At 38.2% G+C, this 27,911-nt stretch overlaps 1 protein-coding gene across 3 annotated transcripts in view; it reads right to left on the bottom strand.

The window, feature by feature from the left end:
* The window catches only part of VAV3 (vav guanine nucleotide exchange factor 3), a 283,108-nt gene that overhangs the window by 8,640 nt on the left and 246,557 nt on the right, over positions 1 to 27,911 (bottom strand). For 2 of the 3 annotated variants that reach the window (XM_090048783.1, XM_090048784.1), the window contains 5 exons: positions 22,423 to 22,488; positions 16,828 to 16,862; positions 13,904 to 14,020; positions 11,524 to 11,611; positions 6,691 to 6,820 (listed from right to left, as the gene is read on the bottom strand). In XM_090048783.1, the coding sequence (XP_089904909.1) occupies positions 6,691 to 6,820; positions 11,524 to 11,611; positions 13,904 to 14,020; positions 16,828 to 16,862; positions 22,423 to 22,488 (436 nt within the window). Of the gene's footprint in view, positions 1 to 1,667; positions 1,752 to 6,690; positions 6,821 to 11,523; positions 11,612 to 13,903; positions 14,021 to 16,827; positions 16,863 to 22,422; positions 22,489 to 27,911 lie in introns of all 3 variants that reach the window. The other variant, XM_090048785.1, reaches the window with a different exon arrangement.

Raw genomic sequence — 27,911 nt, 5'->3', positions numbered from 1 at the left:
GTCCCTCACTCCCAAGCCCTAGCCCCCCCCCAGCCCTGCTGTTGCCCCTCCCTCACTCCTGACCCACAAAACCCTGCATCCTGCCAGGGTGTTTGGGAACCCCTAGCTCCAGACTCCACACACGCACCCCACACCTTCACACATTCCCCCCACACACACCACACCCACCCCAACCATACAAGGACCCGCATAATTTTGAGTTTTTAGCTGTCCAATTAAAATTGTGATTAATTGTGACTAATTTTTTTATTGCGCAACTAATTGCGATCACATTTTTTAGTCATTTGACAGCCCTAATATAAACCCTTAATTATTTGTGCAAATAACACCAGCAGAAGAGACTGAAAGAGACCCACTGTGGAACAGAGAGTAGTCTCGTGGCCAGAGCATTTGACTTGAATGCAAGATACTGAGGATCAAGTCCCTGGCCTGAAATCAGTGAAGACTTGAACCCTGATTTCCAACATCACAAGTGAATGCACTAGCCACCAGGTTATTTTTTACATTCCGTCTCTTCTCCCCACAAACTCTCTCTTCTCTCTCTTTTCTCCCCTATTTTGAACAACCTTGAAAGGTCCCAGATTCTTTTTTATACAGAAAGGGAAGATTTTTGAAACCTCGTAAAATGCTGTAGCTGCAAAAGGCCAGGTCCAGCATGAAGCTAGGGTTATGCACAAAGTGAGATGCATGTGCTAGGACTTTTCCTTTCTCTAGTACAGGAACCATCTCAATCCCAGAGATCTTTGAACTACTGTAGCTCCAATCCTCCACCCTAAGTGGAAGATAGCCAGAATAAGGGATGAAAACAATGCTTTATTTTAAAGGAGATAACAGTTGCTGCTGTTTACACACCTCCGGGGCTCTGCAAAGCATTTATCTTCTAACTGGCAAAATTTCTCTTAGTGGTTGCGAAAAGGGTGGTGCACCCAAGGCTTAACAGCTATAAAGTGTCTTTAATTACCATGGCTATAGTGGTGGGTTGTGAATTTATCATGATGTCATTAGAAATGTAATTAGCACTGCTATCATTTCAAACTTCTTTTTACAATTTGTTCCTTGAAAATGTGTGTATACTGTCAAAGCAAGTGAGTTATACAAGGCTAACAGAAACAACGCAAGTTCACTTGAAAAACAGACGAGGAAAATTAACTGACAAACAATGCAGAATCTAAAGAAAGCATATGCAACAACAAAACTCTAGCAACTACACTTTTAAGAGGCTGCTGTGATATGGTTTGGTGTAGGGATGGGATGAATATTTGGTTGACTTTCAAACAGTGCAAGTTTTAGAGAATAATTTATACAAATTGATGAAAAATATAATGCTACTAGCTATCAGACACCACTGGTGAATGATGGCTCAGTAGCCACTTGAGATCTGCTGCATCTATTCAAACTCTGCATACAGTAACGTATGCTTTTAAAGCACTTTAGAAGACTGGTATTCTTAGCATATAAAAAGATCAGTCTTCCACATTGGATTGTCTTGTCACAGCAGCTTACTGCATTATCTAATTATTGAGATTTAGCATCGGTCTTCAGTATATCACATTAACTGTCATGTATTTAGTGAATACATACAAAAAAATTCATCCCTTCCCTCACTGGATGCACATAGAAACAAACAGAAGCAAGTTTAGAAGAAATATAAAAGCAGTAAGCAGTACCTGACCAGAAAGGAGTGGAGGAAGGGGGAACAAAGCTGTAGTCTGGAGGAGTTACAAAAGAAAACCCACAGAATAAAGAGGGGGCTTAGAGAAAGAAAGAGAAAAAGAGAGAAGCAAAAGAACATTGAAATATTGTCAAAATATTTAAATATTATTATGTAATCATCGGTAATAAGGAAACTAAGGTCCTATGCTGAGTAAGTCCAGAAGGACATTTTTTGGAAGACATGGAAAATTTGGATCTAGAATTTAATCTTTCACAATTGCATTTTCAAAAAATAAGACAGAAGAACACCAACCAGTCGGGTTTTAGAGAAAGGCATTTCAAACGATTTATTCTTGCAAGTAAAATATTTTCTCCTTAAGTTTTAAAATGCTTTTTATTGGTGCTTGAGCAGGTCTCTGCCTTCAAATATGAGAGCAGCCCTAGTGTATCATCAGGATTTGTCAAATGCCTGAATTTGGGTATGTGCTTAACTACCTTACTGAGTTAGGTTCTTTTAGAATGTGTGTTCACATTTCACCCAAACAGACATTAACATCAGTGGGAATTAGTGCATATGTCATATCCTCTGAGGACCAAATAATGTCCTTGAAGATACCAAGTTCAGTAAACTTGCTGAGGTTCTGAGTGCATGTAGGATGGAAGAATTTGGCTGGGTCATCTGTTTAATCTGTAGAGCCATAACTTCATTCTAGCCCCTTGTTTGTTGAAAAAAATGTAATACTACCCCTAGACAATCAAAGCCTTAAAGAAATTCTTATTAGATCTCTAACAAATTTATGGTGGCCTATGGCCATATTTTTTTAATGGAAAAAAGTAAAGATAAATGTACTGAGCTTACCTAACCCAGAAATCTAACCCACTCGACCCATATGTTCTCATGTTTCCTCACTCTTTTTTTGAGAAGCAGTGAAGAAATAATAGTAACAGCAAACAGAGATCTCCAAATATGATTTAACTATTTATAAAAGAAACATTTCAGAGTAGTTTGGATTTTATGCACGTTGCCACAATATACTCTATGATGTTGCAATGCTATCTGGAAAAGCTGAGTTAGCACTTGGTGGTTATTTCCCAGCACACACCTGCTGGTAGTGCTGATGTTCTCATGGGATTTAAAGAGAAAATGGAGGAGCATTTTTCCTTTTTAACAAAACTGCACCATTAAGGCCCGGATGTATATTGAGGGTAGTGTAGAGCTGTACTGCCCACAAGTTTACTCTTTGCTTTCAGACATTTATTTGCAGGACTATGGACTTGAGCTTTTACATGCAGCGAATGAAAAAAACAAAGGTCTAGCCATGCAAAGATCACCCATATGTGAACAGCTGCATCAAGGACAGTGTTTATGGACTGATGGTTATGCAAATGAGAAGGGTGACTTTAAAAGAGCGCGAGTACAAGTTCCAAGAGAAAGAAAAACACGTTGCTATAGCAGGAAAGAAAGCTATGGAACAAAAAGGATGATGAGACGATGAGAAAGAATAGGCACCACATATTAGACTACACAGCTCTTTCCTGTTCTTACAATATGCCGTCTTCTTTAAAATAATTTTACTTCAGATCTGACTGAGGGTTTGATTCTAACAAGAAAATCGTGCCTCCGCCTAAAACAAAAAGGAGTTTTGCTATTTAATAGTGCTAGGATGCTAGTGACAAGAGGCTGTCTTTGTTCTAGTCACCAAGCAGTACTTTCAGCACAAATCTTTAAGAACAGAGGGGGTTTTTTTTCTTTTTACTATATTAACATAATTCCTTTTAACAGTTAGGTACCCCGGGGTCAGCTTTGTGCGCTAGCCTAAATATTTATTTAGGAAAACACCTGACAATATCACTTAGTCTTAATTACTTCCTAAATGCAGCCAAAACAACTCTGTTCACATTCAAATTACTTCATAGACCCCATTCTAGACAGGCCTCAAACTGTCATTTATTTTGGCTGACATTTACTCACGTTAATCAGGGTGTTAGTCACATGACTGTGCTACCATGTGTTTCTGGATAGTTTTCTATTTTGGGCTGGGGGGCGAGGGGAGGGTTGAAGATGTGTGCTTATTTTTCTAGGTACAATCCTGTGTGTTCACAAAACCAAGTCTAGAACTAAAAACTAAACCCCAAGAACAAGCCCTGGCATCAAAACTCATCTTAGTAGACTTACTTTTTAAAATAAAATCAGTGTGAAAACCTAGGAATCCTGACATATTCCACGGCTGTTGGCACAACCTCTCAAGCAGTGCAATAAATATCTAAAAAGAGGACATAATTCTGGGGAGATGTGGGATTAAACAAAACCACTGCAAAATGTTCTGAATTATGCAGAAAGCCAAATTAATTGTAGCCACAAAAAAGATTAGGTTCTAATGACAATTTACTGTTAAGAAGACTGTGACTGAAGTAGCTCAGCTTTTAAATCACCCTTTGCCTAAGTAGTAACATAAAAAAAAAAGTATTGGAAGTCATATAAATTACTGGGAAACCAAGGAGCCGATTAATACTTCACCCTACACAAGGTAAATAAATAAAACCATATTATACACCTACATATATATAAACGAATATATATAAATGAATGAAGGTAAACCTTTTTTGTATTATCTTAGGAAATTAAGTCATCTTGAAGTTGCCTTTTGGATTTCAGCACCTGTAGGTGGTACAGTTTTGTCAAAGTTTCCAGTAGTTTGAAACCATCCTGTATCAGAAACATTCTCTCTATTTAGGCCCAACATGTACCAAGGACCTTAAAATCCCTTCTGTTGGAAGCTTGACAAAATAATGACACCAACTAAACCCGTGCTTGTGAAGTCTGATGCAGATGGGATGGGGTTATCCCCATCCCTTGGAAACTTCATTCTTCTTGGCTTGCTAGAGAGGCTCCCTCTCCACAGCTAGCCTTTCTGCCTTCAGATGAGAATGGGAAGAGGTCAAGGAGCAACTGCCTTTGTAGGGTGATTGAAGGGAGTCAAACTCCAGCAAATCTCTTGGTTTGTTCCAGCCCCTCCTAACAAAACATAAGGTCTGATTCTCAAACTGCAATGAAATTCAGATACTTCAGGGTTCACACAACCTAGATTTGAGACTATTCTAATGCCAGCTTGGTGAAAACTAACAGGACAGCTGTAAAAACTAAGCAGCATGATTTACAGATGGTTTGCAAATCAAGGATACTTTTCTGAAAAAAAAAAAAATCCCACACACCTCACAGGGACATGATGACACTTCAAAAGAAAACTGTCAAATTCATTAATCAAAGTGTCACCCTAAGTCAAAGTATCTGGGCTCTGTTAACAGTGTTGGGTAAATCTATTAGGTTTTTTACATTGGAACTCTAAAACGAAATGACTTTTCAAGTTTGGCCTAAAGAGAAAATTTGTCAATCCCCATTGGCAAATGTAGCAAAAATGTCTGAATTCCATGGTAGCACAAATATAGGCTTGTCAACTTCCTTACAAAAGGTGAGAGCACACTACATTTATTTCTCCTACCCTTCCATGGATTTCCCTTGAATTTCTGTCACAGGATATTGTTTAATTTGGGTAGAATTAAGGTTGTGGAATAGGTCTATGTAAAATCTTACATCCTACAAGCACTTGCAGTGGTTTGCCCAATGCTGCTGCAAATCACTACTTTTCCAGCTGGTATGGATACCTTCTATCAGCTGGTCTAAGAGAGGAAAAAAAAAGTAATTATTGTTTGTTCTTATGTCAAATCAGCTAAACTATGATCCAGCAGAGACAGGAAAGATTCTTCAGGACCTCCAGGCAGGGCAGGGATGAAAGGGAAGAAGAGAAAGAGATTGCAGGGAGGGATGGTGGAAAAGGAAGGAGAGGGTAAGGAAAAAGAAAGACAAGGTGGAAGTAATTACTAAGAAAACATGGGAAACAAGATATCATAGGAGAAAAAAAATTGAAGGCCTGGGAAGCAGGGAAAGGAAACAAGAGGAAATGAGATGATATTAGAAGACCAAATAGGGAAAACTGATACAAAGAGGGATAGTTTCTTAAAATGATCTATACTAAATGCTCCTATGCTTCTGTATAAGGAAGGAGAAAGCCTCCTAAATTACACAGATGTGTTCTTGGACTAAAGGTCTGAACAGGTCAAAATCTAAGATATATAGTAAATTATGACGATGGGGTGGCAAATCATTATCACAAGAAACTAGGTCAGAACTGTTTCCTCATTCATAGCACACTTCATATTGTTAAAACCACCATTCATTGTTATTTTCCTTTTACTTTCTGTTGCAGTGCAAAGGCATGGGCATTGCGTGCAATGCTGGAAAATCTAATCCAACTTTATAAGAAAAAAACATTTTACATGATATGTAGCAATTCTTTTCATGCAACACTGGACTACTACGCATTTAGTGACAATAGTTTCACAGCATTCCATTTACGCTAGAAAATGTTGAATATTAGAAAGAGGGATAGTACAATATTGTAAATCCCCACTGTTATGTTATATACCCCCAAATATATTTGAAACAGGTGATTGAATGATATGTATTTTTAAAACTTTTAAAAAGTATTACATGGTCTTACATATTCAACTATAAAAACAAGAAGACTCAACAAATGATTTATTATTGGAAAGATGCGCCATTACTGAAAACCTAGTTTACAGTATGCAGTCACATTACATGACTGATCCATTTAATTTCCAAGCCCAGATTAGAAATGGACACAACTGCTTATTAATGCACAAAGCAGAAAAACAGTACAGCCAATTCAAATGTCTGCAAAAATTAGGCAGACTGCAAATTAAATTTCTCACTAGCATTTGTAATAGATTCTTGAACACCAATCTGATTTTAAGTTTGGCAGCAGAGAAGTCTCGCTAGGCATGTTCATAAACTTGCTGGCAGATCTGGTTCTGCTTAGCTTCAGAAAAAATCATAGCTAAATGCATCACCATATTAATTGGTTATATGTCAAAAAAGCAAAATGAAGATGTTTTAAATATCAGTATGCTTTTAGTATTTAAATGATGCCAGACAGTACATAAAATTGTAACACTCACTGTTGCTACTTGCTCTGTTACTCCTTGGTCCTGCTGAATTTTCCAATTCCTTGTATGGAAACTGAAGAGTAGTATCCAAACTTCGGAAACCTTCTTTAAGAGAGTGGTGCTTGTAGTATTCTACAAGTTCCTTTTAGAAAGGAGAAAATAAAGTTATTACTGAAAATTTAATTTACGTTTTCTCCAAAATTCCAGTACATGGCCTACAACAATTTTACTACATGTGAGCTTACTATATTATATATAATATACTACTAAATTTACAATAAAACCATGTAGCCTAACGTATTGTCTGCCTGCATAGATGCACTTAATGCTCTGTCTGCTATTTAGCATAAGGTACTTGTATTATTACATGTTTGCCCAAAAGTATATGGTACATATAAAAATGACAAAACACCTATTCTCAGTGTTAGAGAATTATTTAGTCCTTAAAGCCAAGTTGCTGAATACGTATTCTCCTTTCCAAGGTGGACAGAGATGTCAGCTGTTAGTTATACTTTGTACATATCTATATTTTCCTAGTTTTTTCCTGCAAAAATGTTTATCCACATAGTTATTTCTAAACACATACAGACACCAGATAAGAGTATGAGTTTTCTAGTCAATAGTTACTTCTGCATCAGATATATGAAACATGTCAAGTTTTCAAAGTGGTGCCATTAAAATTGGTGTACTGCATCATATGACACAAGGAGTGAGGGAAAAGTACACACATCCACTGAGAATTTTTGTCTTTTATAAATGATTTGCCAAAATAGCATATAGAAGCCTGATACTTAAGTAGCGACTTCAGTCCTTGTGCTAAACATTGAGTGTCTGAGCTGTTCCTATAAACTTATAGAATGTCCTAAAAAGTACCTGGGCTCTTATTAATCTAGTAAATGACTGCTAAATTTGAATTAGCCAATCTATGGATTGGATTAACAGACTAGTTTCCACAGGATAAATACAGAGCTTCTAGACAAACTAAGGAATAAGAGCAGAAGCCAAGCAGAAAAAGCTAGCCAAACACATTTCATTTAATTATTCTGTTTTGTCAATCATAGTGTTTCACTCTTTAAAACCAAAGTGAAAAGCAAATCAATTTACTGTAAACGTTTAACTCTCATCAACAATTCATTCAATAATCCTTTAAGTTCAGCCATGTTTAAGTTTCCAAAAAAACACCAGCCAGGCCAAGCCTCAATTTAAGCAAGGAAAAAGCATAAATAGTTTTCTTCTGATTTAAAAACAGGCCCGACATAATCAGACTATCCTCAAAAAACTGAAGCAGTTCATGAAAATCAATGTAATTCCAATGAAATCAGCTCAACAAAGTCCATTAAGTGTTACAAGTTTTTAAAACAATCTTAATGTTAATCCCCTGAACTGAATTTGGGAGAATTTTAGTCCATGTCGTGCAATACTGTGCATCTCAATAGGTGGTTCCAAAGCAGTATCTAAAGCAAAAATCAAATCTACACCTTCTTTTACTAGTTTATAATCATTGATCTCCAAGCACTACAAGTAAACAGAAAAAACTAGAAATAAAATAAATATTTGGGCTTCCATGACCTTATATTAGCTAAGAAGGCATGCTGCAGTTTCAGCAAGGCACATCTCTGGCAAATAATCAGTAAGTATCCAGATCCAAATCATCATAGAGACAAGCAACAGAAGCTGACTTGTAGGCAGCTTTCAGAAACAGAACACTTGTATAAAACAAATGTATAATCCGGTAAAAGAAAAAGTTGATAGGAATTTAAACTGTTTGATTTAGCCAGGGTTGATTGTACTCATTAAGTTAGGGAGCATGGGATATCAATCACCTTTAAAACCTTAGCTTGTGCTCATAATACAGATGCTACACTACAATGATTAAATGATGATCTGGGTTAAAACATTTACAGTGGCAAGCTTAAAACTGGTGAACAGCTGACTCCTCAGTTGATGCAAACCAGACTCCACTAAAGTCAACTGCAACATTTATGCCTTACATCACTTCATCCTGATATGTTATTCGCTTCATTCTCCCCATGTTAAACATAATCTTAAAAACATATTTAATGAAGCATGTTGTGAGAACACATCCTAAGGAAGATATTATTTCGTTGCAGATACCTGCTTTACCCTTCCATGACTGCTTTGTAATAGATTTACTTGCTCTGCCTCACCTCTGTTGTTGTACCTCGCCTCCACAGCAATGTCACTGTTCTATACTGCATGCTAATGGCACCCATCTTGATCTACCAGTCTGTACCAACACTGCATATGGTAGACTTTGTACTATGCTAAGGTTAGGTCATCAAGTAACTCTTTTCATATTAAATGTTACCAAAGAAGAACAGCTACTGAACTGGCCTTTCCAGCAGAGATTTCTTTCGTCCTCATCTGTCCCTTCTGATACAAGCTCTTTATTTTAGCTTTCAGATTTGTGATCCTGTATTTATCTCTGATCTTAATGCTTTCTTTTGAGGTTCATGTCAATGATACTATAAAGCCATCAATGGAAATTTTGCAGGATATAACTTCAGTTGACATGCCTTGCCAAGATGCTGAAAGCCCTTACATGCTTTCATCAGTTCCCAATGTTACGTTTGTGGATCTCGTGACCACCTCCCTCACACATTTGTGAGGTTGTGTAGAAGCCTGTTGAAATCAGAGCTGAGATATCTGAGTACATTTCTCTTACATAAATAAAACATAATTGGATTCTAGCCATCAAGTGAGAACACACACCAGTTTGTGAAACTCTCTTGGAGGCACCTTTGCAAGGAATCTATTTCTGCTCCTAATATACATGTCCTTAAAGTAAGATCCACATTAAGCATAGGTCTTTGTTCAATTCCCTGTCGTGCATGAAATATTCTTGCTTTAGAGCAGGACCCTTCTTTGTCAGAATCTACATTTAAAGCAAATGTTAAGACTTCCTTGTTTTACAATGTGTGGCTCTCACTTATTTTGAAGTCTTGCATTTTTATTCATCATTTCAGATCATTCAGGAAATTTGCAGTCTAAGTGCAATCCAATTTATTGCTCCAAGTATAATATATTGAACCAACTTCTTTTAACAATGCCCCAGAAAATGCTTATGTGATGACATTTCACAAATGCATGGAGGCCCTGCATTCAGTCACTTTACATTTATGATTGTTGTACTACCTAATCAAAACATGTGGACTTTTATTGAGAAACCTCCAAAGTAGGGGTCAGAATTTAAATGGAAGATGATGAGGTTATTTTGATTAAACTTTTAAAGTCAGTAACACATCAAAACCTCAGGGCTTTGGCCCAACACTAGGGCCTCACCGAGCTATGCTTGGTGCAGAGTCTGAACGTGATGGGGTGGTCCATGTGCATGTGTACCATCTGTCCATGACATTTTGTTCCCTAGCACAGGTTTAAAGCAGTTTTGGAACTGCTCTATTTAAGCTGGTTAATAATCACCCTAATGGGTAAGGATTTTTTAAGCATGTCTGCAGTCCAAACACAAATTCATTTTCCATACATGGTCCTTGTGCTGTGGAGAGAGACACACTGTTAGCTATAAAGCTGAGGAAGGAAAATCTTCAGATAAAACCTCTACTGTTTGTCAGCACAGAGTGCTGTTGCTGATGCAGCACAGCCAGCATTTTACATACCATATCTTGTACATCTGATCTGAACAAGGTTAGACAACACGCAACTGAAAATGCCAGCAACTACCTGGAGGCCCTTTTGAGTCCAGTACTCTCAGTATATGAGCAGGACAAGTTGTAGCAAAACAAGAGAAAAAAACCACCCTATTAAGGTAGACACACCCTAAACATTAGATTGTACCTGACAGGCACTGGCCAACATGTAGGAATGGTACATAAAAATCTCTTCCAGAAGCCATAGGCAGAGCATAGCCACTGTTATATCCCTCAACAGATATGGAGAGATGTGGTATTGGTATGGAATGTTACTTACATTAGTATGAAAAGGGACACTACAGGCATGTACAGACATTCAGGGAGGAGAGAGGGTTGCAATCAGAGCTGAGTAGCCCTGGGGCTGGGGCCAGCGGCTGGGCTTTCCCAGCCCTGGGGCTGCACTGGGAACTGTACAGAAGATCAGGACAGTTAGATCAGCCTAAAAATTCCCAACCCAATCTGAGTTAGACTACCTCAGAGGTAGAGTTAACTTAGATCAGGTTGGCCACTTTTAGACTGATCTAACTGTCCTGAATGTCTGTACAGTTTGCACTTAAATCCACCTATCTAGTGTACTTGGGCAAACCAAGTTAGATTGGGTGGCCATTTTTAATGTGATCAAATCTTTCTCTAACCTCCCTGATTGTTTGTACCTAGCCTACAGGGGTAGTGTCCAGTCCTAAAGAATTCAGAGATGTCATTAGTTATTGGTCCCTTTTCAGGATTCTTGCAGTATCCTTCCTTGCATACCATTGCATAAGGCACAGTTTGGCCCCAAATATAATTTTAAGCATACACCATTGTTACAAAGGTTGAACACCACAAATATACAAATGGGTTAGAGTGATGTTGCAGCTATGATGGTCAGGAATTGTGAGAGACACAGTTGAGATAGAGTCAGACAAGCTTTTGAATGCAAGACATTCATGCTTCAACTATGCAGTTGGCTCAATAGAAGACACCACCCTAAAAAATCTTTGCCTTACAAATATATAAAAACATCCTAAGTGGGAATGATGGACATTATTCTGCCAGTCTTTCAGCCTAGATTCATAGATGTTAGGGGCTGGAAGGGTATTTCTTCAAAGCTGATGAACCAGCACATAATTCAATGGGAGTATTTACATGGGAGTTGCATTTTGAGGGGGGGGGGAAAAAAAACCTAATCAATGCTTACCATTAAATTTTTAAATTTCCTATGTTCTGTAATGTGAAAAAGGCCATCTCTTGTTAAAATCTTGATGTGTTTCACTTCATTATTGTACCTGTGGGCAATGAATAACTTATGAATATAAATGTGTTTTTAATCAGTGGAGATCAATAACTACCTAAGGGCATGCCCCAATAACACTACATGAATAAATTCTTACGACAAAATGTATATTCATGCCAATACAAAGTTGACATCTAATTAACCAAATATATTTATTAGGGCATAGCTGAAGATGCAATCTGAATTCAGAAAAATCCCAACTACCAGTAGGTTCTAATGAGGAGATCCTGTATATTGCTTGCTTTCAAGTTCATATTGAGAATCAATATGGAAACAAACAAGACCCTCATAATAATTTCCGCTGATAAGACTCGTTTACCCATACATTCCTGAAATGTTTTATACATAAGGCCCCGGTCAAACTAAAAACTTTTTCATTGGTTTAAAATGAATACCCTAAACTGGACAGATGATAATCCTAAACCTGGGGTAATTTCATCCAATCCAGTACAGCCACGTATGTGGGGGGGAAAAAATCGAAGATAAAGATACACCACTGTAATTGACACCAGTTAAGGTTTTGTCTGTCCATTTCCATCCCAGGATAGCCACTCAAATGCATTTTAACGACTCCTGCAGCAGTGGGATACTGACAAGTCCTTGTCCCCCTGCTCTACCTGTGGCAACTTAGATTGCTTTTGGTGCCTTGTAGTTGAGGGAGAAAGTTGATTGTGTGGAGTTAGGAACAGGTTAGACAAAGGCTTGAATGGGATGGTTTTAGATAGGGACAAACCTGCTTCAAGCAGGGGATTGGACTAGATGACCTCCAGAGGCTCCTTTGCCACATACTGGCAAGGTACAGTAATAGACACCTCCTATCTACCCCAGGATAATTAAAATCAGAATAACAAAAAATATATAAAGTATAGGGTATATTTTAGTTTCTCCAAGGCCTAAACACCAGGTCCTAAATGACCTTTATTAAACCAAAGCAGGATTTGCATGAAATTTAGGCATATCAGTCACGAGGAAAGATTCAAATTGACCCCACAAAACTGCTTAGACACCCAGATTCAAACTGAATAATTTATTAGGTCTGATTAGGTCATTCATTTCGGCTTGAAAAGTGTGTTATATGTGTAGACTTGGGTACTGGATATGCTCAGAAGCGATCTAGATCAGCCACTTAGGTCCGCCCACTCTCATCTATTTTATGGCAACATAAAGGCCAAGCAAACGCAAGGAAAGACCCCTTGCCAAGCCACAAATGCCCCGAATTTGTGGCTGCAATATAGGTGGCATCAATTCGTGTTGCTTTACTGTGGTAGACATCTGTTAGGTTTATGGTGGGAGGGTGTGGTCCCAGAGCTGCCTGGGACTTGAGGGGTGCAATCCTGCATGCCCTAGAATACCCATGCAGGATCAGGCCCCTCCAGCCCTGGGAGTGCCTACCCAGCTTTCTCTTCTTACCAAGATGCACTCTGGACAATCTCCAGGTCACCTCATTATGAGAGGAACCTTGACTTTCCCCTCTTACAGAGACATGCCCCAGGGAATCTCTCAGGTGCATCACTCTAAGTAGCAAACCTATGACCCATTGTCCCACAGGACTGGGCCAGTGCGGGACAATGGGAGATATGAGTTTTGCCCAACAAAGCAAATTTGCTGTGGAAGGACGTATCCTGAAATGGCGAATCCACTTCATTTGGCAATGCTTGTTTATACCCAAATACATACTAGGAACCAACCTGAATTTTGCCCAAATCCCCCTGAGGCAAAGTCAAAGCAAACTTAGTAACTGTTTGATGTTACTCAATGCCAAAGGAGATGGTGATGTTGCTCACCTTTTACACCCAACAGCTTAGCAGTAACAGCACTTGCCTAAGTCCTAGGTTCTACGGCCTCCCCCTATGGTGGTTTAAACCCATGTCGCCCTCTTCCCAGTGGACTGACATGATCACTAAGCTAGGTGGAACTCTCCTCTACCCATTTTTTCATGCTGGGATCCACTACATAGCCAACAAGATCCAAGGGAAGCAAGCAATGGAAGCATGACACTACAGCCTACTCTATGTTATTTCTCTAGGAGGGTGAATCCCAAGTTCTGGGAATCTCTACTCCCATAGCTATTTCTTTTCTTTTTTTAAACCAATGACTGGCTAATGAAAAATTCATAAAAAGGCTAGGGAACAAGGGAGAGAGAGAGCAAATTTCCTAAAACCAAAAAAATACATATGACTACACAAGCTGCAATGAGATGTATGATGTTCTTTATTGACTGCAAACATTTCAGCATCAATGGCAACAGAAAAGCTATTTCTGTAAAAATGCTCATCCCACTTACTTAATGCTAATCGCATATTCTCCTGATTCTTTGGTTCTATGCCGCACCAGGTAAGTGCTATTTACCCTGTTGGTGAGCTCAGTCTCCGCTTGCAATCTTTCCATGGCTCCTGCAAACCTGTGCCAGAAAAAAACAAATACATATTAGCTTCTCTTCAAATACGTGCCATGGGTGTATTAAACGTGCAATTTACAGTTCCAATATTGTACACAAGATTGTGATTAAAGGTTGCACCAAAATACTACTGGTAAATGAAACACATGTTGGGATTGTGAAAATTCAGCATGCCCAGAAAATATGCAACAGCATCTGCCACCTCCTGGTACAGAAAACCATGGTCCCTATTCAAGAAAGCATTTAAGCACATCCTTATGGAAGGAAGCACTTGTGCAAATTCATTCATATACATAATGACTGTAGATGGCAACAGCACTTAAGCACATACAAAAGTGTTTTCCTGACAGACATATGTAATAACACCCTCTGAATTATTAATACATGAATTTTGTAAACAAATAAACTTTTTCCTGGGTTTTTGGTTGAATCTGTGTTGGTCTAAGGACATAGGCAGGCAAGGTTCTTTGAGTAGATGTGATACCTTTTATTAGACCAGCTAATAAAAGGTATCACATCTGCTCAAAGAACTTTGCCTGCCTAAACCTTTTCCTTTCATTCATAGTTAACCTATTTTCTTTGCAGGTTGAAATTTATGGCAAATATAATGGACAGGTTAAACTCCAGGAAGTTATATAAAAAGTCTATTTCAACCTAGGTCTGATAAGTCAGACCAAAACCCAAGAGAAATAATTATGTCACTGTCCCTGCACTCTGGTCTGCATGGATGCTTTGCCCTGCTCAACACAACCAGCTCAAGTGGGGCTCCAGAATGGGTTGCCTGCAGCTGGCTGTTTACAGCAGAGGAGCTCAACCTCAATCCTGCAGGCTGAATGCGGCCTGTGGAGCCTTGGAATCTGGCCCACAAGACTCACCACAGATTGAGAAATTTGGCGGCAGGGGAGCAGTGGCAGTTAATACTACCACCCCTCATTGCCAAAACCCCAAAACCCATGTGGTAGGGCTGGGTGGACCTGGGCCATGACACTTGCACAGCCAGATAGAGCCAGGCCACATCCCCTTCCACTACATGGCTGAACTGGGCCAGGCTGCCCCCTCTCTCCTTTTGTGCAGCCAGCTAGGGACCCGGCAGGATCTGGCCCACAGAGGGATCAGGCACAGCCCATCAAGTCCATGGGCCAAAAAGGTTCAGCACCACTCGTTTACAATAATTTAAAAGTTTAACTTAGAGAATAATGTGCACTGGTTAATTTATTAACATGATGTAATTGCCAGGCTTTATTTTTTTGAAGTAGATAATTGCAGAGAACAGTACCTTGCAAAAGATATTTCTAAAATGGCAACATGTTATAGCAGTTATAAAATCTCTCATGACTATAGTATAGTAACCTTTTACTTTACTGGTATATATTTTTCATACTAGTCACATTATTATTATTATTACTAATAATAAAGATATTTAAATATCATAAGAGATCAAACTTATTTAAGAGTAGAAAATCTCTGATGCATCTTCAAATTTGTTGCAAAAACATCTTAGGTTGAGAGTTTAGGCAATGTTCAATCTAAAAGACACTTTTCAACTTAAAATTACAAACCTTTAGGAAAAAATTGTCTTTAATTGGATATAGTCTCAATTATAACATTGAAGAATGAATACTAGAAATGTATTTTATTCAATTAGATACAAATGGGGGTGTTATTTGGATCAGGGGGTCTCATCCCATTTGCTATAAAACTTGTATAAATCAGGAGTAACTACATGAAAGTGATAAATTAGTTTGAGAGCAGAATCAGTCCCTTATTTTATTTTAAGGTGAAATTAGCTCCCATGCAAAAATTTCACACTGTACCATGCCCCATGTAAGCTGTACACTGGCAGTGAGTTGATATATTTGTTCATTTCCATCACTACTGATTGCTAAAATTTTGTTCGAGGGAACTGCAAAATTTTCCACAAAACAAAACATATTTCACTCTGTTAATTTCTATCATCTCATGTAAAATCAACTTGCACGCTCTGTGTTGTACTGATCTTTTATTATACCACTTCAGAAACCTCTCAGACTTGGACTACGTAGACACAGACTTGTAACCAAAATGTCAAAATCATTAAGCACATTACATGAAAAATGCTTTTAGACGGTGCATATTTGTTTTTTTTTCCCCAGCCACTAAACAGAATCCTAGAATGGACGAAACAATATAAATTACGAGTAGATAGCTATAAAACACTGTTGCTTTTAGGTACATACAGGTGTCACATTTGGATTGACCTAACCAGGGTTGGGTTGATCTAAATGCCCAATTGTATAGACGTGAAGACGGCTTAAATCACCAACAAATGGCACACCCAATCTAAATTAATTCCCCTGAGGAGGTACACTAACTTAGATCAAGTTTAGGTTAACCTGATCTCGCGAATGCCTATACAAGTTTGCACTGCAGCCCCAGGGCTGGAAAATCCCAGCCACTTACTGCAACCCTGGGTCTGCACCAGTCCCATGCCCCTGCCAACTCTGGTTGGCCTATTTTTAGCTCCCCAACCTTCCCCCACCCCTGACCAGGCAACCTCCCTTGTGGGCCCACCAACCTCCCGCAATTCTGCCAACCCCACCTCCTCCCCCTCCCCAACCCACTAACCCCTCCTCCAACCCCAATTTACTTACACCATTTCCCCACATGGCTCCCAGGAACAGCAAACAGATGCATGTGCCACTACCAGTCTGTGTTCATGAGGCTTAAAGTAAGCTTCATGAACATAGGTCAGGTGTGGCAAACAACTGTACGCACCTTTTCTATGACTGTTTATTTCAAGACAATTGTTGTGAAGCTAATCCAGAACTCACCATAGTTGGCAAGAGTAGTCAACTGGTTTCGGCACCTAGAATGTGAAAAGAAATCACAGAATGAAATTAAAGAATGCTTTTTCTTTCCTTAACTGACACATATTTAGGAGGCATTAACTGAAATTCCAAATACCCCATTTACAAACTAGAAAAATGGAGAAGAGTCAGATCAGTCATTTGGGTCTACTGAATTAATTCATTCACCATTTCTACTGAACTAATTCACAGAGCGAGAATATTCTATATTGCTTGGAAAATAATATTTAAAAATACATTTTTGTTGTTGCTGATTTTGTTTTTTTTTTTAAATCTGACTGACAAATGCTACAAACCCTGGACAATTTTTCAAATGAACTGAAATCTATTTTTGCAATACATTCACTCAATCTATAAAATACTTGTCTAATGATACACATTGTTGAAAAGCATCATTAAAATTTGTAGCTAAGTGTACAATAATGCAGTTAACTCACTAACTGTGTTTTGAATTAGATTGCCTTGAAAAGGCTGTCAGCTATGAGGCATGTTGTATGATCTCTTGAGATAGTTAACAGGAATAAACAGATTTCTGATGTACTTTTATGACTTGATTCTAATAAGCTTTAAATTTATACTTGGATTTAAATCAGTGTGTATACTGAAGATCAACTGTTTTAATTTTTACATAATTTAAAATACAAACTGCAATCAAACATAATTAGGATGAAGATTGATTCTCTCTTTCTCTCTCTCTCTCTCATTATTATAGATGGGATCCCATAATGTCAGCATTCCCCTATGGCTATCCCACACTCCTATCTGAAATACTTCAAAATAGAGCTATTATTTTAATACAAAATATTTAATGGGCATTGAGTGTCTCCAAATCCCACAATACGGTAACTGTGGGGTTTTTTGTTTGTTTGTTTAGTTGGGTTTTTGGGGGGGGTTACCACTACAAGCAACAATTAGCCTTATATAGGAAACCAAGGTTTATTTCACATTACTTTTTAATGAACCCAAAGAACTATTTTCTGATATTTAATAGAAAAAGTTATAGTAGCATTTGCTTTGATTTATGATCTATAAAATCTTCATGACTCCTACCCCAATTCAGCTACAAATTTCAACATGTGCCTACATTTAAATTCATGCATAGTTCTATTGATTCATGAGCTAAAAGATGTGCATAAGTCTTTTGCTGAAGCAAGGTCTCAGTAGGCAAGTTTGAACTTGATCCTGAAATGGATGGAGCTGATTTGATCAAACTACTTCAAGTTTGTGGAAAGGTAGTTAGCAGCAATCTGCACATGCTTGAGTCTGCAGTGTAAGTAGCAAAGGTCAAGTAGGATGAAAGATTTTAGCAGATCAGGTATCAGTGCAATTGCTGTGTACTCCAGTAGTGTTGCTGAAGTGCTGGCACGCAAATTTAAAGAAAAAAAAATGAAGGGGAAGGAGTTTAGAAACAACAGTTAAAACAAGCCTTTATGTCAGAAACAAATGGACTGTCTGAGTTGAGAGGAGATATATATAGAAGTATTTTTATTTGCAGCCTGCCACAAGGGACCTAAACCTAACCTAAAAAAACCATACCCAAACCTAAAAATTCCTGAAAAAGTCTTTGAGCATGCAAAATTCAGCTGAACCCAAATTATCCAAAAAGTATTATCCAAAGAGAAGAAAAAGAAAGAACTATTACAATTTTACTAACTTATTCTAAGGCTGTTGGGTTGTGTAAAAAGACAACACTAGAGCTACACAAAATGCTTATTCTGCACATTATATCAATTCCAACTGCTTGCTGATCTGCGATGCATCTGTGCATCTATTCTCAGCTTTTGCTTGCTAAAGCTTGCTAGAGGGGAAAAATTAGGCATTAGGCTGTCATGTTTCCTTGTTTCACACAAAAATTTCTGTTTAAGTTTCTTGGCTCTCAAGACATCAAAACTCCTGGGGCTCTTTGGCTCAGTGAGCATTTGGCTAATTTGAACTGCCAAACCTGCACTGGAACAACTTATTTTCAACCACTGCCATCCAAACAGGAGGGTTCATGGTCATAAATTAAGCTTTCTTTACTGCCCTTATCATATCATAGAATGACCCCTCATTAATTTTTCTTGCCTAACATTTTGACACATAACCAACCTATTACTCTTACCTGAATGTATCTGAGCCTATAATTGTGTACTGTATTATGACAAAAAATGTAATGTCTCCAAAGCATAGAGGAGACACTAGTACAAGTCAATAGTTTAAAGGCCTCTATTCAACCTATTCCCTTGCATAATAATAAATCTCCCACCTAGGGTGATGTTAAAAGCAATCATTAAGCTACACAGTGTCTTGAAGAAGGAAAAAAAGAGAAGGGAATGCAGATTTAACCAAAACGATGGAACAGGATCCATGAAATACAGAAAGATTAAGAATTACTGGTAATCTTGTGTCATAATATAATTTTAAGACTAAAAGGAGGAAAGCAGACTGGAGTACATAAAGGCTACATTTAAAAAGCCTAAGCCTGAATTGGTTCAATCTCTGCAAGTTAGTCTAACCTGCATAGATTGAACTGATTGGCAAGTGAACAGACATTGACTTTTGATTCCAAAAGTGCAGACACATGCCTGCAGTGGTTCAGGCCAGAAGCTGGGGGGAGCTAAAGTGAGCCCTCACCTCCAGGGAAGCTGTGCTGAGAGGGCAGCATGGCCAGACCCCGAAAGGCCAAGCATGATGGGGAATAGACCTGTGCAAAGCAGCAAGTATTCGATTTGGCTGATTGAGAGGGACAGCGATTTCATTTGGTGATTCGAGTCACTGTCCCGATTTGATTTGGCCAAATCAGATTCAAAGATTCAGCACCCATTCAACCATAGACTAAACAGGCAGCAGTCCTCAACCACACTGGACGCAGCTGCCTCCAGTTGGTAAGTCTGTTGTGTTATGTGAACAGTTAGAAGAGCAAACATCCTCTTGTCAAGATGGCATGTAATCCTATATTTGGATGGAACTGAAAATTCAGACCTGACGTGGTCTATTCATTATAGCAGATCGTGTTGATTGTATATGGTTAGAACAATGACAAACATTTATCCTTTTCAATAATCCTGAATGTGTTGAGTTCTACAATAAAACCTGCCCATTGCTAGTAAGAGCAAAATATCAAATACTATACTAGAAATTGTACTATACATCCAAAGATATCAACAACAGCAAGAAAACTAAAGGAAAGCCAGTAAGAACCTAATATTATTCAGATCGCATAGAAAATGTCTGCTGACATACACTACATATTGCAAAAAGAAAAAAGTGTTTATAGGTATAGCTAAGAGGAGAGTGGAATATAAATATTCTGGAGTTCAGCAGTTTTTCATTCAATAGTCAGTCCTAAAGTCTTTTGATATATGTATTTTATGCTGTTTCTAGGCATTTTTATATTGGCTGGTTGTAAAGATTGTTATACTTAATAATAATAGTAAAACTTATAGCATGTTGAAAATCTGATCGATGTTTCAGTATCTTTAACTGCATCATTTGTCATAATAAGATGTTTATATTTTACCCTTCCAGGTTAACAGTGGTGAAGCATCAATTTATCTTTCTGGTCAGATCATGCCTCCAGATGCTAACATTTCATGAATAATATTTATTCATACTGTAAAATCATGTTATTTTCAATCCTCTATTTAATAGTATCTATCTAAATTTAGCAGAAAGCTATGTCAATAGACAGTAATATTCACATTGCCATATCAGCCTTAACAGTAGAGTGAATTTTTTTGTTTATTTTTGTTTTTAACTGTACAAGCCTCCCACTTGAAAACTATTGTGATGCCCCCTGCAAATGAGCTAGTTTTGCCTTTAAAAAATTGCTACAGTATTTATAGTGGGACTCTATGTTTATGGAATTTATTGCCAAACTGATGAAGCACCTGCCATAGCACCATATATCACTGATCATGTACCACACAACTACAACAGCTTTTATACACAAAGCGTGCATCTACACGGCACCCTACGGTAACATAGCAATGTGCTACATTGCCATAGGGCACACTATAGCGACGTAGTGATCCCATGAGTCTACATATGAGCGCCAGCTATGTCACTGTAGTGTGCTCCCCGGCACAGTGCGCCACTACAGCGATGTAGCAGCGAAATCATGCACCATGCATACCATACAATAACCACTCATACTGCACCGTGCTTTAGTACTTCCAAAAGGCAGATTAACCCTTTCCTGCTGCAGGACACAGCGTGGACAACCACGGGGGGGAGGGGGCAGGAAGCAAGGAGCAGCTGCAGGGGCAGAAGGTCGGGGGGGAGCATTGAATGAGAAGTGGGGGATTCTTACCTTTCAGTCATCCAGGCCCCTTTGGCCTGAACAGGCAACTGCTCCAAACTCAAGCTGGCAGTAACACCAATCAACATTTAAGCAGCTCACAGTATAATGTGTAACAAGGCCCTAAGTCAGCAGAATCCTATCTTTATTAGGGAGCTGTGTTGTCACTCAATTTAACTGACCTTAACATTTAAAAAATGCTTGGCCCTTGCAAACTGTTTTCTGAGATTATGAATTGTAAAAGATGTCTCAAGATCTATTATAAAACATATATATCATTTATGAGTAACATAAAGATTGTTTGTTGGAGCTAAGGAATGACCTGAGCCTTACAGGTTTATCATGGTATATCAAAAGGTGTCTATTAAAAGCTGTCTCAAGTCAGTTACTATACCAAAATGACAATATCTTAAATGTTGTATTCAAAGTAGATTTATTAGTGAAGTTGTATTTAATGGTGAAACAAATTAAAGCAGTGTTGCAGCAAAATGAGCAGGGCAATTTGTCATTGCATAATTCTAGTTTTATGCCAATTAACTCTATGAATTTCACTGGAATAAGATAAGAAGTGACCTGTTATAGGTTATTGCACAATACAATAAGAAAAACCTCACTTATGACCAAAAACATTGTGAGTAAATATTATAAAGTAATCTCTCTTATTGTTATTTTTCTGCTGTAGTTTTTAATAATTTGATGATAGCTTTGTAATGTATAAAAAAGCAAGTCAGAGTCTACAGGAAATCCATGAAGAAGGCATTTGGATTGAATTTTGGTTTTGAATTCTTGGTCTGGATTAAGGGAAAGGGGTTTTGGGGGTTTTTTTTACTCCTTTTTACTTTTACAGGTTTTCTAAACTTACTGTTTATAACTTAATCTCTCTCTGTAACCAGAAGTGACTGGGGAATAGATTAGAACCACAGCATTCTCACCTCATTGTTAAAAAAAGAAACAACTTTCACACACAGTGTATTTGTTCCATAATCTGTGTGTATTTATGTGAAAACTCTTTAGACAATTTAATTTATTAAATTCCCAAAAGTTAAATCTGTCTCTGGAGCACTTTTTTTTAATACTTACAATTTCAATCCAATAACCAAAAGCATTAGAATGTTATATTTTAAACAATATTGAACATACCATGCAAACACACAGAAACTAGAAATATGATTCCCGCCAGGCAAGATTAATAAAACCCTGGAATAAGCCAGGCAACTTTCTTATGAATGTTCTTGAGGAAACAATTACAATGACAAACAGAATTAGACACTTTTACTTACACATGGGCTAGGTTTTACCGCATCACTTGGAAAGAAGCCAAGCTCTCCTGTAGCTAGATTTCTACCCTAGAAATAGGCAAAAACAAAAAAAGAGAAAAAAAAATCCCATGATGAGAAAGGACAGTATGTATTTCAGATAACCTTGAATGTAGAATGTTTCATTTAAGCAAACATAGTAAGTGAATGTAATGTGCCAACTGAATTTTGTTAGGTAGTAATTTCTTGATTTTGGTAAATTAAGTAATGATTACAAGCGATTATACATGAGAAGTCTGCCATAGAGCAGGTGGGACAGGGATTCAGGAGTTCTGGGTTATCATTCTCATCTTTGCCACCAACTGACAAGTATTTTCATGGAAGAGTCAACTCTGTTTTTCCATAACTAAATTAACTCCAGTTGGCATAGATCCAACAAGAGCAGTCCTGCTACAAATTAGCATTTGAGCTGCATTGGGTTACCCCATAGAGCTGGTTAGCTAGCAGCTAAGAACTTGTGCTAACTCAAGTAGAAGCCTGGGACTCTGAGCAGTTCATAACACTTCCACACACAGGTAAGGTTTGTTGCATGTAGACGGGATTTGAGCCAAGAGCTGCTCTTGAATTATAAATCAAGTTAACGTTGCAGTGAAGAAAAACTCTCTCATACCCAAGTTGCACTAAGCCTGGTAGCCAGTTTCCACAACAATGAATAGAAATTATAATTCTGTGGTCTTGGAATGACAAAAGCACTTGAACGTACAACTACTATGCACTGCAAATATTTCATTTTGCTATTCAGATACTTATTGTTTCAGAGCTTTAAATAATTAGTAATAGACCGTGGGAAGAGAGATAAGGTTTTATGTCTTATTTCTCCCTTATAGATGCAAGGTGCATTTACAAACATAATTCTCATTAATGCTACTACAAGTTATCCTTCAACCCCATCACCATCCTCCCATCTTCACTGCTCCAACAAAACTGTTTCTAATATCAGCTTAAATTCAATTTACCAGATGATCCACTTAAATACTGTCAGTTTAAAAGCTGTATTAGTGTAGTGCTGGTAAGGCACATAATAAATATTGGCTAAAATAAAGCGTATGAAACTGCTTCCTGCAGACGCTTCCTGTCCGTCAGGAGTATAACCCATAACATTTATTATAGTTAACTATTTGTACTGATCATAAGACTGACATGAGTTTCAAAAAGCAGAACTAAAAAATAAAACTGCAGACTTAGCTGATTTAATATTTTTTTGCTTAAAGGTCAGTAAAATTGACAAACCTAACCACAAGGTATAATTAACATATCTTGAAAATTTTAAGTAGGTTGGACTTGGGTGGGAAAAATGCTAATCTCAGACCCCAAAGTGATGCGGTGTGATTTGTTTATTGGGTAAACCCAAACTTAGGCAGTAACCTATTATAATACTTTCTAACACCTTTTAACCCCATAGGGTAACAGCTGTAGGGTAAGATTGTGAGTGGCTCTAAAGCCAACAGATTAGCATAAAACAGGATATAAAGGAACATGCACATTAAGTGACCAGCAGGAAGGATGGAACAGAATGGTCATTGCTCTCCCACACCTGCGGATTCCTTACTCCCAGTGTGAGTGAGGACCAGATCCTGACTGAGGGACCTTACCTGGTATTTCCCTCAACAGCATGGATCAGGGATGCCTGACTTTGCTGGATCAACTTGATGTGTACCTGACACTGAGGGACTATTGATGAGTTGCTAACCAAGTGGGAACTCTGTCAATTTGTCTGTCTGTTTTTATTATCACTGCCAATTTTTAACTTTTACTGTTACGTTGTCTATTAGCTTAACCTTTTTTATTAACTGTTATATGTGCAAACTATATCTTTTGCTGCTTAAACATATTTTTTGTTGTTATAAGTAAAACTCATTTTTACTGTTGTAAGTGAAACTTGTCTTTGCTTCATTCCCAAATCCACTTCCTCGATCCCGGACCAAACAGCCCAGTGGCTGATACAGTTGCAGCACTCAGTCAGCCTGCAACTAAACTGATACACTCACAGTGCATAGCTGGCCTATGACAGGAGACTGCAGTCGAATTTTTTGCACACAGGCAATGACCACTGTTACTGTCATTTTCCAGAGATACACAAAAATGAGTAGAAAAATAAGACGGGGGGAAATGGAAGGGGTAGGACAATACATCAGATAATTATGCACATTTAAAAGACACAGAAAGAGAGAGGGATAGTAAGAGAGCCCAAGGTGGGGCAAAAGAAATAAACTTTTGCATCTCTGAATCAATATTAAATAAACTTCTCCTCCTCCCTTATTGCTACCTAAGTTTAGGCTGGCTGCTATGTTTATATAACTTTATATATTCTACTTACAACTCAAAATAAACCAGTGTCAAACTGCAAGTGAGTTCTTTTAATCAGGGCCCAGTCTAGGGGACCCTTACTCAAACTGCTAAACTTATTCAAATAACTAATAAAATTGTAGTGAATATTAATAACATTTGCTCTTAGGATTAATGATGTGCAAGAGCAAACCCTATGCACCCCTCCAGCACATACAACTTTGCAAGTATTCATACAATAGCATTACTTGACACTATTCTAGGGATGGCAAACTGGTCAACTGATCAGTCGATTAACCGTATTTTTTGACAGGTCAAAGATTATAGAAATTTTACAAAAAAACTAAACATTTTTGCAGTTCTCTTGACAAAAACAGGATTTTTATTGTTTTTTGACACACTCCTTAATGGAAAAATTGTGGGTTTTTATTCTGTGTATTATTTAAACCTGTTGGCAATTTTTTCCAATTTTTGACCAATATTTGACCAGTCAGTTGACCAAACTTTATATGATTGGTCAAATACCCAACTCTAAATATTTTTATAAAGGAATATTTATATAAAGCAAAAGAAAGCATTGAGACATGATACCATTTCTTACTATGTGGGTAGCACACGTAAATGGCACTAGAAGTAAAGACCGGGATCAAAGTCCAATGAGCTTAAGAACAAATCCTTGAATTACAGGAGTTTCTAGAAGAATGTTAATATAAACAATCCCATGACAGTATATCAAAGCATGAGCTCTTTCAAGAAAATTCAGGTTTATAATAAATACCTAAGTACTTAGCATTTTACGGTGGCACAAAGGCCAAGCAAACTAATATCTATGCATCATAAAATGCCACAAATTTTGCCATGACAAAAGTAGTACCAATTTGTGCTGCTATTTAGCAGTGGGCATCTGTTTGCTTTATAGTGCAAGAGTACTATTGCACTTTAGTTTTAACAGAGAAAAAGCCACTTCCCAATCTCCAACACATATACCTAAAGAGAAAAAAATAGTTTGTTATATACTAATATCTTTAAATTGGTACAATATGAATACACTTTTGTGCTCACTCTTTCTAGGCGGGCCCCTTTATGGGTTCGGGTAAAGACACAATGGGATCTAAAGTGTGATCCACACAATCTACCTCTTGACATACCACACAGGCATGGCAAGGAAGCATGATTGTTGGACTGTTCATTAGGATCCCTCAGTTGAGGGACTCCCAGATGCAGAGGCACTCCACGCATCCCACGGCTGGAAGGTGCAGAAGCCACAATCTCCCAGCCTGGGAACTGCATGAAATCCCTGGGGCTGGGAGATCATAGCAGCTGCAGTCTCCCAACCCCAGGGGTTTCACACATTCTGGAGGCAGAAAGATCATGGCAGCTACAGTCTCCCAGCCCTGGAGGCTTCATGCACTTCCAAGACTGGGAGACTCATTTGCTGAGATCTCCCAACCTTGTGGGTTTCATACAGCCCCAAAGTAGCTGAAATCTTCCAGCCCTGGGGGTGCAGGGAGCCCCCAAAGTGGAAAACTGCAGTAGCTGTGATCTCTCAGCTCCAGGAGCTCCACGGACGCTCAGGGCTGGGAGATCACAACTGCATGTCATGGCTGCTGGGACCCAGTATCTGCAGCTACTAGGGCTGAGAGTCCCCTTAGTTGAGAGACTCCCGGCCCCAGCTGGGCATGGTACACCCCTCTGATTTAGATCCCTGTCATATGACAGGGCTCCCAGCCACAGGGGACACATGCAAATTAAAGCTTAATAGCAACCAGTTATTAAGTTAGGACACATTTTTGAAGCCTAACTTTATAGCTGGCTGGACCTTTTTATGGCATGCTAAGTACTCTGCCCATGTAGCTGGTCTCAAGGTAATTGTAGAATTAACCAGCTGATTGCACAATACCTGTAATGTGACTGGGCCTAGGTATTCTGTGTATAACAAGCAAGTGGTACTCTAAGGAAAAAGAATGATATGGAAGGCACTGGTCACTCATGCATTTTAATGAAAAGTAGAAGGATATCATGTGAATGGACATCTTCGTATTCAAGTTACTATGCAAGAAGTGTCTCAACAAATTAAGATTAGTGTAAAATGTAGCCAGACGTGCCAAGGCAACCTTGTAATGTTACTAAGAAGTTACTGAGAATTCACCACTTCTCCAATAAATAAATAAATAAATTCCTCCATTGTAAAATTTCAAACAAGGCACTTAGACTTGAACAGACTTTAGGCAAGAAGAAGCACAGGGAGTCAAAACATGCCAAGTTCTGTTTCTGGATCTTGTCAGTGTTATGTAACAATTCTGCAACTTTTAATACAGCCATTTCCTTCTCTGTACATTAGAAACAGTGCCCCTTAACTCAAAGGGGGACACTAACATTAGCATTTATAAAGAAAGACCTTTGAATATGTCAGCTGGAGGATGTTTGAGGGCAGTATTTATCACCTCCTATAACTTTTTTAGACTTATTTTAAAACTCTGCTGTAAATTCTGCACCCTCAACTAATCATGGTTCAGCACTCATAGAGACAACTAGATCCACATTATTTGAGAGCTGAGGTATAGCATTGCCATTAAGAAGGATTCTCTAGTCTCCCTTTGCAGTATGGGAGCACTGGTCCTATGCCATTTCTTTTTCTCAGCAACAGAAAAGTGCTGTGTTGTTGAGATGGAGGAGGGTAATGAGTAATGGCTTTGCTAACTCTAAAAAAACATTAAGCAAACACTCCACATGTTAAAAAAAAAAAAAAGTAAAGTAGTTGCCTAAACCCATTACATCAGACTAGGGGCAAAGAGTATGGTTATGTGCATATTTTATAAAGTCTTCTCCTTCATCCATTTGGTCAGCCATGAAGGTGAAGAGATCACTTTGTGATGGTCATCTGAAGCCAGTTCCAAACTTATATACAGTCAATATAAGTTTCTTCTATACATTGCAGGCAATTAGCATGAGCATGGCATATACTAAACTGCCTCCAGGAATCTTTCTACTTCTAAATAAAAGCTTTGACTGTATGGGTTAATTGCAAGAGTTTAAAATCCACAAAAATCATCAAATTTTGGTTGCGTTAATTTAAATTGCACACTGGCTGGAAAAAAAGCTTTTCATTTTTAAAATGCTTTGCTAATTATAGAACTGATTTGAATAACTTTATGTTCACTCCTGAT

This window comes from Crocodylus siamensis, chromosome 5 (assembly GCF_052110815.1).
Source record: "Crocodylus siamensis isolate JL-2025a chromosome 5, ASM5211081v1, whole genome shotgun sequence".
Lineage (NCBI taxonomy): Eukaryota > Metazoa > Chordata > Crocodylia > Crocodylidae > Crocodylus > Crocodylus siamensis.
The sequence above is the reverse complement of the archived record's forward strand: the minus strand, read 5'-3'. Positions and strand labels throughout refer to the sequence as shown.